The sequence below is a fragment of the Grus americana genome, chromosome 2 (genome assembly GCF_028858705.1).
Source record: "Grus americana isolate bGruAme1 chromosome 2, bGruAme1.mat, whole genome shotgun sequence".
In the NCBI taxonomy this organism is placed as follows: domain Eukaryota; kingdom Metazoa; phylum Chordata; class Aves; order Gruiformes; family Gruidae; genus Grus; species Grus americana.
Genome location: NC_072853.1, coordinates 4,975,574 through 4,988,410, shown reverse-complemented (window position 1 = coordinate 4,988,410; position 12,837 = coordinate 4,975,574). Strand labels below are relative to the sequence as shown.

Genomic DNA, 12,837 nt, shown 5'->3' with positions numbered 1-12,837 from the left:
AAAACAAGTGATGCACAGCACAATTGCTCACCAACCAAAGACAATACTCAGCTAGTTCTCGAGCTGAACTGCCTCCCCGCCCACCCCCCGTTATATACAGAGCATGATGTCATATGGTATGGAATATCCCTTTGGTCAGTTTGGGTCAGCTGTCCTGGCTGTGTCCCCTCCCAGCTTCTTGGGTGCCCCCTGTCTTCTCTTTGGCAGGGCAGTGTAAGAAGCTGAAAAGTCCTTGACTGCTTGGCAACAACTAAAAATATCAGTGTGTTATCAACATTATTCTCATCCTAAATCCAAACCACAGCACTATACCAGCTGCTAGAAAGAAAATTAACTCTACCTCAGCCAAAACCAGGACACCTGTCTATTGACTAATAAATTTATCGTTAGAATTCAAGAAATGAAGTTAACACTTCCCATGAAGTAAAAACCAAACAATGCACAAAAACTTGAAAGTTTGCATTTTTTGAAATTATCTGAACAAGACATTCACAAGAGATTTCATAAAGAAACTTCATTGTTACCCAAATCAAGTATTTCTTAACTCTCTAAAGATCAAGTAAAAGATATTTTCTCTCAATACTTTCCTGGCTGTTAAAAGTCAGTAAAAAGCAATAAAACTAGAGGACATGAAGCACATTTCCTGATTTTCAGGCTTTAAAAACTATGCTTCAAACTATAAATTATTTCATATTTGTAAAGTATCTATGGTAACAATAAATAGATCATCATAATTAACTGTTTTTCCAAAAATATAATATCCAGTACTCTTCATGAAACTTAACCTGTTTTAGTAGTAAGCAAGAGCAATAATTTTTAAATAACAGATATTCCAAGATGTGCAATACTTCATAAACTTCTAAACAGCCTTCCTTCTAAAATTACCCTTTAGATTTGGCAAACTTTTTTAGAAATATTTACTGCAACCAAACCTTGAGAGTTTATATTTTGCACACAAGAGTCACATTACTTTTCATGTGTGAAATGTCATTCTTACGGAAAGATCACTGTACTTGATATGTGTCTGAAAGAGCCATTTTAGGGGTAAAATCTGACAAATCACTTCAGTGCAACATAAAGGTAAGATAAAAATGAAAGATAAACACCACTTGTGACTTTTTCTTTTTCATTGTCACTTCTTGCAGAAGTTCTACAACCTCTTCTCCCAATACAGTCCTATCCCAATCTTCTCCTTTTCCATCATAGGCTACAGCATAACTTTTCCAGCTCATTCCCTGTTCCTAGACTCTTTGTATCTTTGTCTAGTTCACTTCACATTTTCTGCCTCCTCTCACATATAATTTTTTCAGAAACTGATAGAATCACAGAATGGTTTGGGTTGGAAGGGACCTCACTAGTTCAAACCCCCTTGCCATGGACAGGGACACCCTCCACTAGACCACGTTGCCCAAAGCCCCATCCAACCTGGCCTTGAACACTTCCAGGGATGGGGCATCCACAACCTCTCTGGGCAACCTGGTCCAGTGCCTCACCACCCTCACAGTCAATAATTTCTTCCTAATATCTACTCTAAATCTACCCTGCTTCAGCTTAAACCCATTACCCCCTGTCCTATCACTCCATGCCCTTGTAAACAGTCCCTCACCAGCTTTCCTGAAGGCGCCTTCAGGTACTGGAAGGCTGCTATAAGGTCTCCCCAGAGCCTTCTCTTCTCCAGGCTGAACAATCCCAACTCTCTCAGCCTGTCCTCACAGGAGAGCTGCTCCAGCCCTCTGATCATCTTCATGGCCTCCTCTGGACTCACCTATTGCTTGCTGCTCCTCTCCTAAAGCTAGGATATTTAGTGAATGGTCCCCAAAAATGCTCCTATGCAGAATAATGCAAGTTTTTTGGGCAACATAGAAAGATTTACTCAAAAGGAGTTCCCAAGCAGCATATTAGCTTGCAGCACAGTATATTAAAATCAAGACAGCTTTCAAAATTATTACTTTATATACAGCTTTAGATAACATTGATAAAATTGTTGAAATATAGTTTACCTAAAGAAGAGCAGCAAGCAGCACATAACTTGCAGAAGGAAAACAGTGCTTAACAGCTACAAGAACTGGCATGTGTTCTTATGGACTACTTTTCCTTTGGTTTTCAAGATGCCATAAAACAGTAATTCAAATGATATATAGCATCTAAAAACTGTTGAAATGTCTTAACCAAATGCTAGTCTTACAGATAACACCACTCTGATCTAATTTGTGGAAAAATGTGACATATTAGACCCTACAGTTATAGATATAATTACATTATATGTACATATGTACGTGTGCCTATGTAGAAGAATATGTAAATGAATCTTTCATTCCTTGTTTATAAGAACAAATAACAACAAATACCAAAAGAAATACAATTTCTGGTAGACAAATTGAAGGCACTTTAATTAAAAAAGTACTCAAAATAAAATATGACCTTTTTTGTACTGAGAAGTGTATAATGAAAAACAAATACATTTTTGAAACAGAGTAGAAGCGAAGCTCTCATAAATAAAGCATAATTATTTGCTGCAGAGGAATACAGCAACATATTCAGCAGTACCTCACAGAAATTCAAAATTATTGAAAGCAACCCTAAGAAAAAATGAAGGTACTGTTTTAAAGAACTGCTCTATTTGCCACAATTAGTTTCAGATAGGTAAATCACTTTGGTTTAATTTCAAATCTCTCAAGGAAATTAGTTATAGAAAGCCAGTTGAGTGACCTACTATGCAAATCCATACTTTCCCAAAGATGCTTACCTTTGCTGAAATCTTTAGGATCCAATGACAAGCTATAGCCAGGGAGAGTTTCCAAAAGCAATTTGTAGCAGGCCCTCCACCCAGGTTCTGGGATGCTGGGTGCAGCGCACTGCATTGCTGCTATACGCTTGAAAAATGCAGACTTTCGATGAAAACCAATACGTTCATACAGCTCAGAAAGAATGCTGTAACGCTGGATTTTTTCTTCTTCTGAAAGCTGAAATTTAAGGGGAACACAGAAAAGGATTTTTTTTAAATCAAAATTCTAAAGCACATATCTGAGTTTAAAAGAAAAAATAACAGGAGGAAAAAAAATGTAGTAGACATATCTGCAACACTACAGAAGGCCAGTGAATTTGCATATAGCCAGTCAGGACAGCTTCTACTGCCAGGAAAACTTAAGCTTGCTTCAAGTTCAACAGCTAATGAAAGCAACAAAGATAGAGTTCTTCAGCAACTTTATTTGTCAGTAATACTAACGAGTAAATAGTCAAAACAGCCAACAACAGCTTCACATTTTATGGAAAAATATTTAACATGATATTCATGTGCATAAGAAGGAGGCAAAAATATAACACTTCCAAAATCTATTGATTTACCAAGTTAAACATTTTCATACCTTTAAGATTAAATCTAATTAATAATCTTGAAATCTCAGGCCATGAAAGCAAAGAAACTACTGTCTCAATTTTTCTATGTCTTTGATCTTGTAAAACACAAAATTTTTATTCCATGATATTATACATACGCAGACTGCCAACTGCTGAGGAAGAAATTAGTGAAAGGTTAAGCCCCATTAGGCTTAAAGTTGAAACAAACTTGATGAGTAACTACCAACATGTGCTTCTTTAGCTTAACGATATATTGGCACAAGTCCCAAGTACCCATTCTTTCCCCTCTGCTTTGAATGACAATCTTGCTTTGAAATCAGCCAAGAAACTGCCGCAGAAATTCTGGAAGCCACCAACTACTTCAAGTCTACATCCCAGTAACAAGCAATACTGAGTTCTGAAGGTGGACCAATGCTGACACCTAGTGCACAATATCTGGCATGGACAACCAAAACCAATACAAAACATTTTAAATAACTCTAAAGTTGCTAACACGTTTTGCAAAGGCGTTTAAAATGACAAACTTCATACAAAAATAGCACTAAAGGACAGAAACTCATTCTTCAAAGCTTAAAGTATCAATCACTGGATTCTGTGCATTTAACTTCAGATATTTAAAGCCTTGGAAAGTCAAAAGAAGATGCTAGACACACTGGTTAACTTTTAGGTCTTATAAATGAAGCTTCAAAACATCTTTTAGTCACTTAAACCCTAATATAATTACCAAAAAAATAGTCTGTTTTCAAAAATCACTTCTAATTTTGGACATAGACATATGAGAGACCTCAAAGAAGCCTAGAGTTTTCAGAAGGCACCGTGACCTTATCTGATAGTTCAAATCTTAGTGCTTCAGGATATGAAGAGACACAGATAGACTAGCAAATAATTTCAGACAGTTGCAGACGATTTTTGAAGCTGAAGTTGCTATTTCCCTCAGAATTTACAACACAAGATGACGCTCAGTGTAAAACTACCACCCATCCATATAAAAGACCAATCCCTGTAACATGAGTTGTAAAAAGGCAATTGCACCAAGCTGAATGCTTTCATGAATCAATGCAGCTGGAAAGAACACAAGGCACAAAAAGAAAATACAGAACAATTTTAAACCAGTTTATCAGAAACCCCAAAAGCTATAATTCAGAAAGAACATGAGGTGCCAGGTTAAGGTTACCTACTCTAGCAGAAAAAAAAAAGCTGCTCCACTTCCCCCCCCCCCCCCTTTTTTTTTCCATTAATGTCATTTTTTAAAAGCACAATAAACAATATGGTAGCAGAGTTGAAAAGGGCATGAGCACATGATCACCTGCTAAAGTTAGAAAAGCTTGGGAAAAAAAAAAAACTATCAAAAGCTGTTCCTCAAAAACATAATACTGTCAATGTTCACACACCTATGGAAACTAAATTTTGTAAGATGAGAAAAGACAGGGAAATGCTATTTAGGTAGACATTAGTGATCACTAGTAATTGGAACAACTACCAGAGAGGCAAAAGATTCTCAGAAAGTTTTATTCTTATCATAACTGAGTAAGTTTTTAACACTGTTACTTAACTTGTTGCTTAATGATTCTCCACAAAGTTACTCAAATATTTTCTGCAGTTGCAGGAAACTGTTTTTTCATCACCAGAAAGACAGCAAAATTGCATTTTGCCTCAGCACAAATAGTTATGTGTTACCACCCAGGGATTTAAAAGAAAGAAAGGAAAAAAAACCCACCCAAAACCCACACAGATACTCCAGGTGATTAATTCTGGGAAGACTGCAGCAGGCATTCTGCAAGCCATTAGTATAGCATTCACAAACATCTGTCCTGACCTTACAAATTTATAAAAGCTTGAAGTCTATGAAGTGTCTGGAAAAAAGAAGAATTTCTTCCTAATATCTAATCTAAATCTACCTCCTTCAGTTTAAAGCCATTACCCTTCACCCTGTCACCCCATGCCCTTGTAAACAGTCCCTCTCCAGCTTTCCTGTAGGCCCCTTCAGGTACTGGAAGGCTGCTGTAAGGTCTCCCTGGAGCCTTCTCTTCTCCAGGCTGAACAACCCCAACTCTCTGTGTCTGTCCTCATAGGAGAGGTGCTGCAGCCCTCTCATCATCTTTGTGGCTCTGTCTTCTAAGATCTCTCTGGATGGCATTCCTTCCCTCCAGCTTGTCAACCACACCACACAGCTTGGTGTCGTCAGCAAAGCTCCTGAGGGTGCACTCGATCCCACTGTCCATGTCACCAAAGATGTTAAACAGCGCCGGTCCCAATACCGACCCCTGAGGAACACCACTCATCACTGGTCTCCACTTGGACATTGAGCCATTGACTGCAACTCTTTGAGTACAACCATCCAGCCCATTACTTATCCACTGAGTGGTCCATCCTTTAAATCCCTGGCTCTCCAATGTAGAGGCATGCAGGACAGTGTCAAATGCTTTGCTCAAGTCCAGGTAGATGACCTCACTTGCTCTCATAAAAGGCCACCAAATTTGTCAGGCATGATTTGCCGTTAGTGAAGCCATGTTGGCTGTCACCAATCACCTCCTTATTTTCCGTGTGCCTCAGCAGAGTTTCCAGGAGGATCTGCTCCATGATTTTGCTGAACACAGATCTTGCTAACCTGTGGTTCCCCAGGCCTTCCTTTTTTCCCTTTTTAAAAATTGGGATTATGTTTCCCCTTTTCTCATCAGCGTGAACTTCACCGGACTGACACAACTTCTCAAATGCGATGGAAAGTAGCTGAGAAACTTCATCTGCCAGTTCCCTCAAGATCCACAGATGCATCTCATCAGGTCCCATGGACTTGTGCACCTTCAGGTTCCTTAGATGGTCTCGAATCTGATCTCCTCCTACAGTGGGCGGTTCTTCATTCTCCCATTCCCTGCCTTTGCTTTCTGAGGCTTGGGTGGTATGGCTAGAGCACTTGCCAGTGAAGACTGAGGCAAAAAAAGTCATAGAGTACCTCAGCCTTCTCCATATCCCAGGTAACCAGGTCTCACGTTTCATTCTGGAGGGGGCCCACATGCTCCCTCGTCTTCCTTTTATCACTGACGTACCTATAGAAAATTTTCTTGTTGCCCCTGATGTCCCCAGACAAATTTAATTCTGTCAGGGCTTTAACTTTCCTAACCTGATCCCTGGCTGCTCAGACAGTGTCTCTGTATTCCTCCCAGGCTACCTGCCCTTGCTCCCACCCTCTGTAGGCTTCCTTTTTGTCTTTGAGTTTGTCCAGGACCTCCTTGTTCCTCCATGCAGGCCTCCAACATCTGAAGCACAGCGTATTTTCCATATGGTTTATTTTCATTTAATAGTTATAACAAACCAAGTTACTAATTGCACCTGTAAAGGCTGTAGTTCACTATCCAAGCAATTGAGCCATTTTTTTCACAGGCTTGTTTTAAGACAAGCTTTCAAGAGGGTAGCTTTTTATTTGTTTTTAATTATTCCTTACTATATTAAAATTCTATCATCTCACTGTCTTTGTCATTAGATGTTACAATTTATTCCCCATAACTGGATGCAAAGATAAGTCTTATTACCCTGCAGCTCTCCTATAATCAGAAAACACTAATTACATAATGTTACTAGACTGGGTAGAAGATTGAATATATGGAAAGAAACTAGTTTTCCTGTTTATCAGAGACATACACTTTATCCTGTGAGGTGTTTTCTTCTGTTGCTGAATATTGGTTATGCTGATGTTCTATCTACCTGCAAGAGAAAACCACTGTCCTACAGTCTGTATCCTTAACCTATCACTGGATGACTCCTCCTTTGAGTTAGTCCCAAATTATAAATAACTATTACCTGCTTCCATGCTATTTACAGTAAATCTTGAAGAGCTGTAAATATAATTCCGAGCTATATCCCTCTCTATGGAAAATACATTCCGCAACACTGGAAAGATTCTCTTCCTCATATTTCTCATAATAATGCTTTCTAGAAACACTTCCACCCAATGAAATGACAAAATAGTAGACATGCAATTACGAGCTAGATCAATGTCATCCTTGATTGAAATTAATAAAGGTAAAGAATGGTTCACAGCTCAGCAGTGGGCTTCAATACCCAAATAATCAATACTGTCAAGGTGTTAGTTTGTCCTTTTTTTTTTTAAAGCAACCATTTACTGAACTTCTACAGTGGCATAATGATAATAGCAGATATAGCTGACATCAGGAAATGAACAACTGATCATTAGGTATACAAGGTACAGCAGAAGATTCAGTGGAAAAGACTCAACACAAACTATTAATATGATTTTTTTAAAAATTAAAAAAAAAATCAGTGAATACCAATATCACTTGAGAAGAAAAATGATCATGCTCCTTAGTATCTAATTTAGCCTTTTCATCTTTTTTTTCTAGAACACATCTACTGTGTGCCAACATCATGAAGTTTGATCACGCATGTTGTACAAGCGATAGTTACGCTCAGTGACACAGAATCATCACAGAACTGCCAAGGCTGGAAGGGACCTCGAAAGATCTTTTGGTGCAACCTGGGAAAGGGAGTCTAGAAGAGATTATCTAGCACCCTGTCCTCTTTGTAGCTGCCCTTTAAGGACTGGAATACTGTGATAAGATCTCCCCTGAGCCTTCTCTTCTCCACGGAGAAGAGACCTAACTCCTTCCTCATGAGAAAGCTTCTCCAGCCCCTTGATCATCTTCATGGCATTCTTCTGGATCCTCTCCAGTCTGTCCACGTCTTTCTTGAATTGTGGGGACCAGAACTGGACACAGTACTGCAGGTGTGGCCTGACAAGGGCTGAGTAGAATCGGATGATCACATCTCTGTCTCTGCCAGCAATGCCCCTGCGGATGCAGCCCAGGATCCAATTTGCCTTTGTTTCTGCAGCAGCGCACTGCAGACTCCTGTTCAGCTTGTTGTCCACCAGGACCCCCAGGTCCCTTCCAGCAAAGTTGCTCCCCAGCCATACAGAGATCCTGGCCTGTACTGGGCTCTTTGGTTATGTCATCCCAGGCGCAACACGTTGCACTCGTCTTTGTTAAACGTCATACAGCTCTTGCCAGCCCACCCTTCCAGCCTGTCTGTAAAATGGCTCTCGCTTTTGATGTGTCCACCTCAGCACCCAGTTTGGTATCATCATCAATCCCATCATCCAGATAATTTTTGAAGATGTTGAACAGCATGTGACCCAGTACCAAACCCTGGGTCACCCCACTTGTGACAGGCTGCCAGCCCAAGTGAAAACTGTTGGTTACCACCCTCTGAGAGTGGTCTGTTAGCCAATTTCCTACCCAACTTGCAGACCACCCATCCAGTCTGTATCTTGCCAGTTTGTTCAGAAGAAGCCTGTGGGAAACAGTGTCAAACACTTTGCTGAAGATTGCTAGATGATATCTGCATTAACTCCCTAAATTCTGACTAAGCTACAACAAAAATACGTAATATACCTGATTTTTATTTCAAGGTTTTCCTGCCAGTGGGAGATCTGGCATTTATAGAATATATTTTATATAGCATGACAATGCACACTGAGGCAGGCTTTACATGCACAAAGATTTATTTGCGGGGTCAACAGCTGATGGCATCCATCAAGTTCAAAGCTCCTTTAGGGAAAAAACAAAACAGAGAGAAAGAGACCAGCCAGCTAGGAAGAAAAGCAGTGGGGCCTCCAGAACACCCTTCTCTGGTTCTCTCCAACACAGCAAGTGTTTCACCGGATGCATTTCATCAGGAACAACACAAACACTTAGTTGTTTCTATTTGGGGCTATTAGAGCTGGCTGGGGCCAGCTTTGATCAGGGTACATACTGCATGCTGACTAGCTGCCAAGCTTTGTGCTTGCGTATTCTCCTCTGAATTCTTTTCTGATTTGGCCTAACCAAGAATTTGCAGTACACAACAAAAATTCAACTGATTACCAACACTAGTCAGATCCTTAAGCTCACTTTGCCATTCCCAATTTGCTTACAGTTTCATTGAGCAAGATATAATGAAGGGAGGAAAAAAAAAAAGTCCATTGCAGATCTGTCCCAAGCAGCTATTTTTCCCTAGTACAACGTCAGAACAATAATGGGATTTTTTTTTCCTTCACAAGGGAGAATAACCAATAGAGTCTTTAATCTCAAACTAAGTCCTCATGTTTTTAGATTAACTCTGAATACCTTTTAAACCAGACTCACAGATGTGAAAATCCTCAGAAGTCAAGTCCTAGTGAGAAGGAAGGTAGTGACACAGAAAATAAACTGGAGTCTCCAGTCCACAATCTAAGTAACTTTTATACTTCAGTATAATCTCTCAAACAAGAAGAGAAAAATAACTGGACTTTCCACACTGACCTGACGAAGGTTGATATAAACTGCATTCTGAAGAAACTCAGAGGCTTCCATGCTTCTTTTCTGTATTGCAAGGACTCTCACTGCCTTCACACAGGCTTCCAGTTCAATCACACCGGCATTCTTGTACTTGAAGAGGGAGAAAATTAAAATAATATTGAAGTATTGCACCTGGTAGATTTGATAAGTATTTCTGCTCAACGCATAAACCAGCTGTCACATCTTCAAAATCCAGCAATTCTTTAATGCTAGTGACTATATTGTTAAATTATCAACATATGCCCAAGTGAAAATTAAGGTGTCATCTAAAATGTTATTATGCAACAACAGTTTTCAGCCTCTCCACTCACTTATTTTGAGACACAGCGCAGCTTCAGTCTGAGAGTTCAGACAAAGAGAAAACTTGCAAATATTAGTATTATTTTGGATAACCTCATATGTATGGTGGGTGCGGGTAGTGTGTTTGCAACAAAGAAATAAATTCTACCTTCACAGTGTAATAGGTATGTAAGCAAAAAGGTCAGTTTTACAGTAATTCATCACCACCTAATACTGTTCTATCACAATAAATGAAGAATTAATTTTGCCTTTTCTACTTATTACAAAATACACAATATAGCACAGGAAGCTGTAGCAACAAAACTTTAGTTTTACTGCATCAATTTTCTCTTTAGTTAAAACAGTATCACTGATGACAAGTGAATTACAAACCATTCTGAGTTTTCTAGTATCCATTTACAAAACATTTGCTGTAAATGACTGAGTTATTTAGCTTGCTTCAGAAAGGCAGGAGACAATGTAGGTATGCTTTGATCTGTTTGAGCTTGGCCCAAGAGGCTATTTTCTAAACAAACAATCTGATCTAGTTATTTCCTCAAACAACACCGATATCGGACATTTGAGTCAAACTATCTCCTGCCGAAGTTAAACTCTGTTAAGATATTTATCATGTTTGAAATGTAATGCGGGAAATAAAGCTCAGAACAAAATGCAAGAGTTACTCCACCAAAGCAGTTACGTATTCCTCTCTTGTGCATTTATATCAGTAAAAGCAAATCATTGGAGATTTAGCCTGTTTTAGAAGATGCTAAAATGTTTCTTAAGCTCAGTGATAACATAAAAACTATGTACAAAGAGTTGCTTCCTCAGCATCAGAGCTAGGAGGTACTCTATCTGTAGGTCTTCGACAAAAGCTAACTATGCTTGTCTTCAGCAGTTATAGATCAGTCCCACGACAAAGCTCTTTGTTATTTGCAAGCAAAGCTGCAGTGAAGCACAGTTATTACTTGCTGAGAGCATAATGTATATTATTATAATCAAAATATAAATATCCTGCCCTAAGTCCAACAAAGTCGAATAATTTTATACTTCTGAAGAAATCATACATTTCTAGATGAGCAACTTACCCTTAAGGTAACATAAAAAGCTGAAAGCATAGTTGAAAATTATTGTTATATTGATGGATTCAAATTTATCTGAAACTATCCCCAAAACTATCACCTTTCATTGCTCTTGATCATAAATTAACTAATGCACACAATTTATCTTGTTTCATTTGGAGAGTCTCCCTTCAACACAGACACAGAAATGCCACATCATATTTACATAGCTTAGTCTAAATATAGTTTCAAAGATACCTGAAATTAAAAGTGATTAAAGCATAAATAACTACACTGCAATAGAATTAAACTTAACATTGATGTGGATACTGAGCCACTATTGTCACAGTACGAAATCTTTTTTTCTCTTCATATTATGAAAGCAAACATTAAGCTACCTTACTATCTTACGCTCTGAGTATTTGCACAAAAAAACTAAAAAAAAAAAAAAAACAAAAAACAAAAAAACCCCAAACAAAACACTCCAGTAGAGATAAAAACTGTTTAATTTTTCTAAATCCTCTTTTAACAATGCAAAAATCCTCTTTTAACTTCATGTGAACCACATTAAGTTCAACAAGGCCAAGTGCAAAGTCCTGCAAGTGGGTCAGGGCAATCCCAAGGACAGCCACAGGCTGGGCAGAGAATGGATTGAGAACAGACCTGAGGAGAAGGACCTGGGGTGTTGGCTGATGAAAAGCTCAACGTGACCCGGCAATATGCGCTAGTAGCCCAGAAAGCCAACCATATCCTGGGCTGCGTCAAAAGAAGCGTGACCAGCAGGTTGAGGGAGGGGATTCTGCCCCTCTGCTCTCATGAGACCCCACCTGGAGTACTGTGTCCAGCTCTGGGGGCCCCAGGACAAGGAGGATATGGAGCTGTTGGAGTGAGTCCAGAGGAGGCCATGAAAATGATCAGAGGGCTGGAGCACCTCTCCTGTGAAGGCAGGCTGAGAGAGTTGGGATTGTTCAGCCTGGAGAAGAGAAGGCTCCGGAGAGATCTAATTGCGGCCTTCCAGTACCTGAAGGGGCCTACAGGAAAGATGTAGAGGGACTGTTTACAAGGGCATGGAGTGATAGGACAAGGGGGAATGGGTTTAAGCTGAAGGAGGGTAGATTTAGATTAGATATTAGGAAGAAATTCTTGACTGTGAGGGTGGTGAGGCACTGGAACAGGTTGCCCAGAGAAGCTGTGGCAGCCACATCCCTAAAGGGTTCAAGGCCAGGTTGGATGGGGCTTTGGGCAACCTGGTCTGGTGGAGGGTGTCCCTGCCCATGGCAGGGGGGTGGAACTAGATCTTTGAGGTCCCTTCCAACCTAAACCATTCAATGATTCTGTGACTCAAAGAATGTCCTTCACATTTCCCCCATAGCCCCCTACCTCTCCAGATGCTCTAAATACTAGCCTCCCTGAACAATCCTGTAAAATCACATCCATCTTCAGCAACCTCTTCATAAACTCCTGAATTCCCCAGAGATCATTCCAGCAGACACAGTAAGTAAGCCTTCAGCTTACACAATGCATAAAAGCGGCACTGGAGTTGATGTATGTATTAAGGACTGTAAACATATGTAATAGTTAACAAACCTTCAAATATCTAACACTTCTGCTGAGAGTGCTTTAAAAATATAAGGCAATTAATCCAAAACCTCCAGGTACTAGCACGAACAGTAAATAGTTTACTCAGCACATTGCTGTTTTAGGCGTTGTCTTTGACCAAAGTTCTGAGATTCCCAGACTCTAAACCAAGCACTTAGTTCGGTAGTATAAATTATTCCTATTTCTTCCATTATCATGTGTTTTACAAAATT

At 39.5% G+C, this 12,837-nt stretch overlaps 1 protein-coding gene across 4 annotated transcripts in view; it reads right to left on the bottom strand.

Moving 5' to 3' along the window:
* Nucleotides 1-12,837, bottom strand: part of TRAPPC9 (trafficking protein particle complex subunit 9) — a 528,370-nt gene that overhangs the window by 491,604 nt on the left and 23,929 nt on the right. For all 4 annotated transcript variants that reach the window (XM_054814465.1, XM_054814467.1, XM_054814464.1 and 1 more), the window contains 2 exons: nucleotides 9,651-9,776; nucleotides 2,747-2,963 (listed from right to left, as the gene is read on the bottom strand). In XM_054814465.1, coding sequence (XP_054670440.1) covers nucleotides 2,747-2,963; nucleotides 9,651-9,776 — 343 coding nt within the window. The remainder of the gene's footprint in view (nucleotides 1-2,746; nucleotides 2,964-9,650; nucleotides 9,777-12,837) is intronic.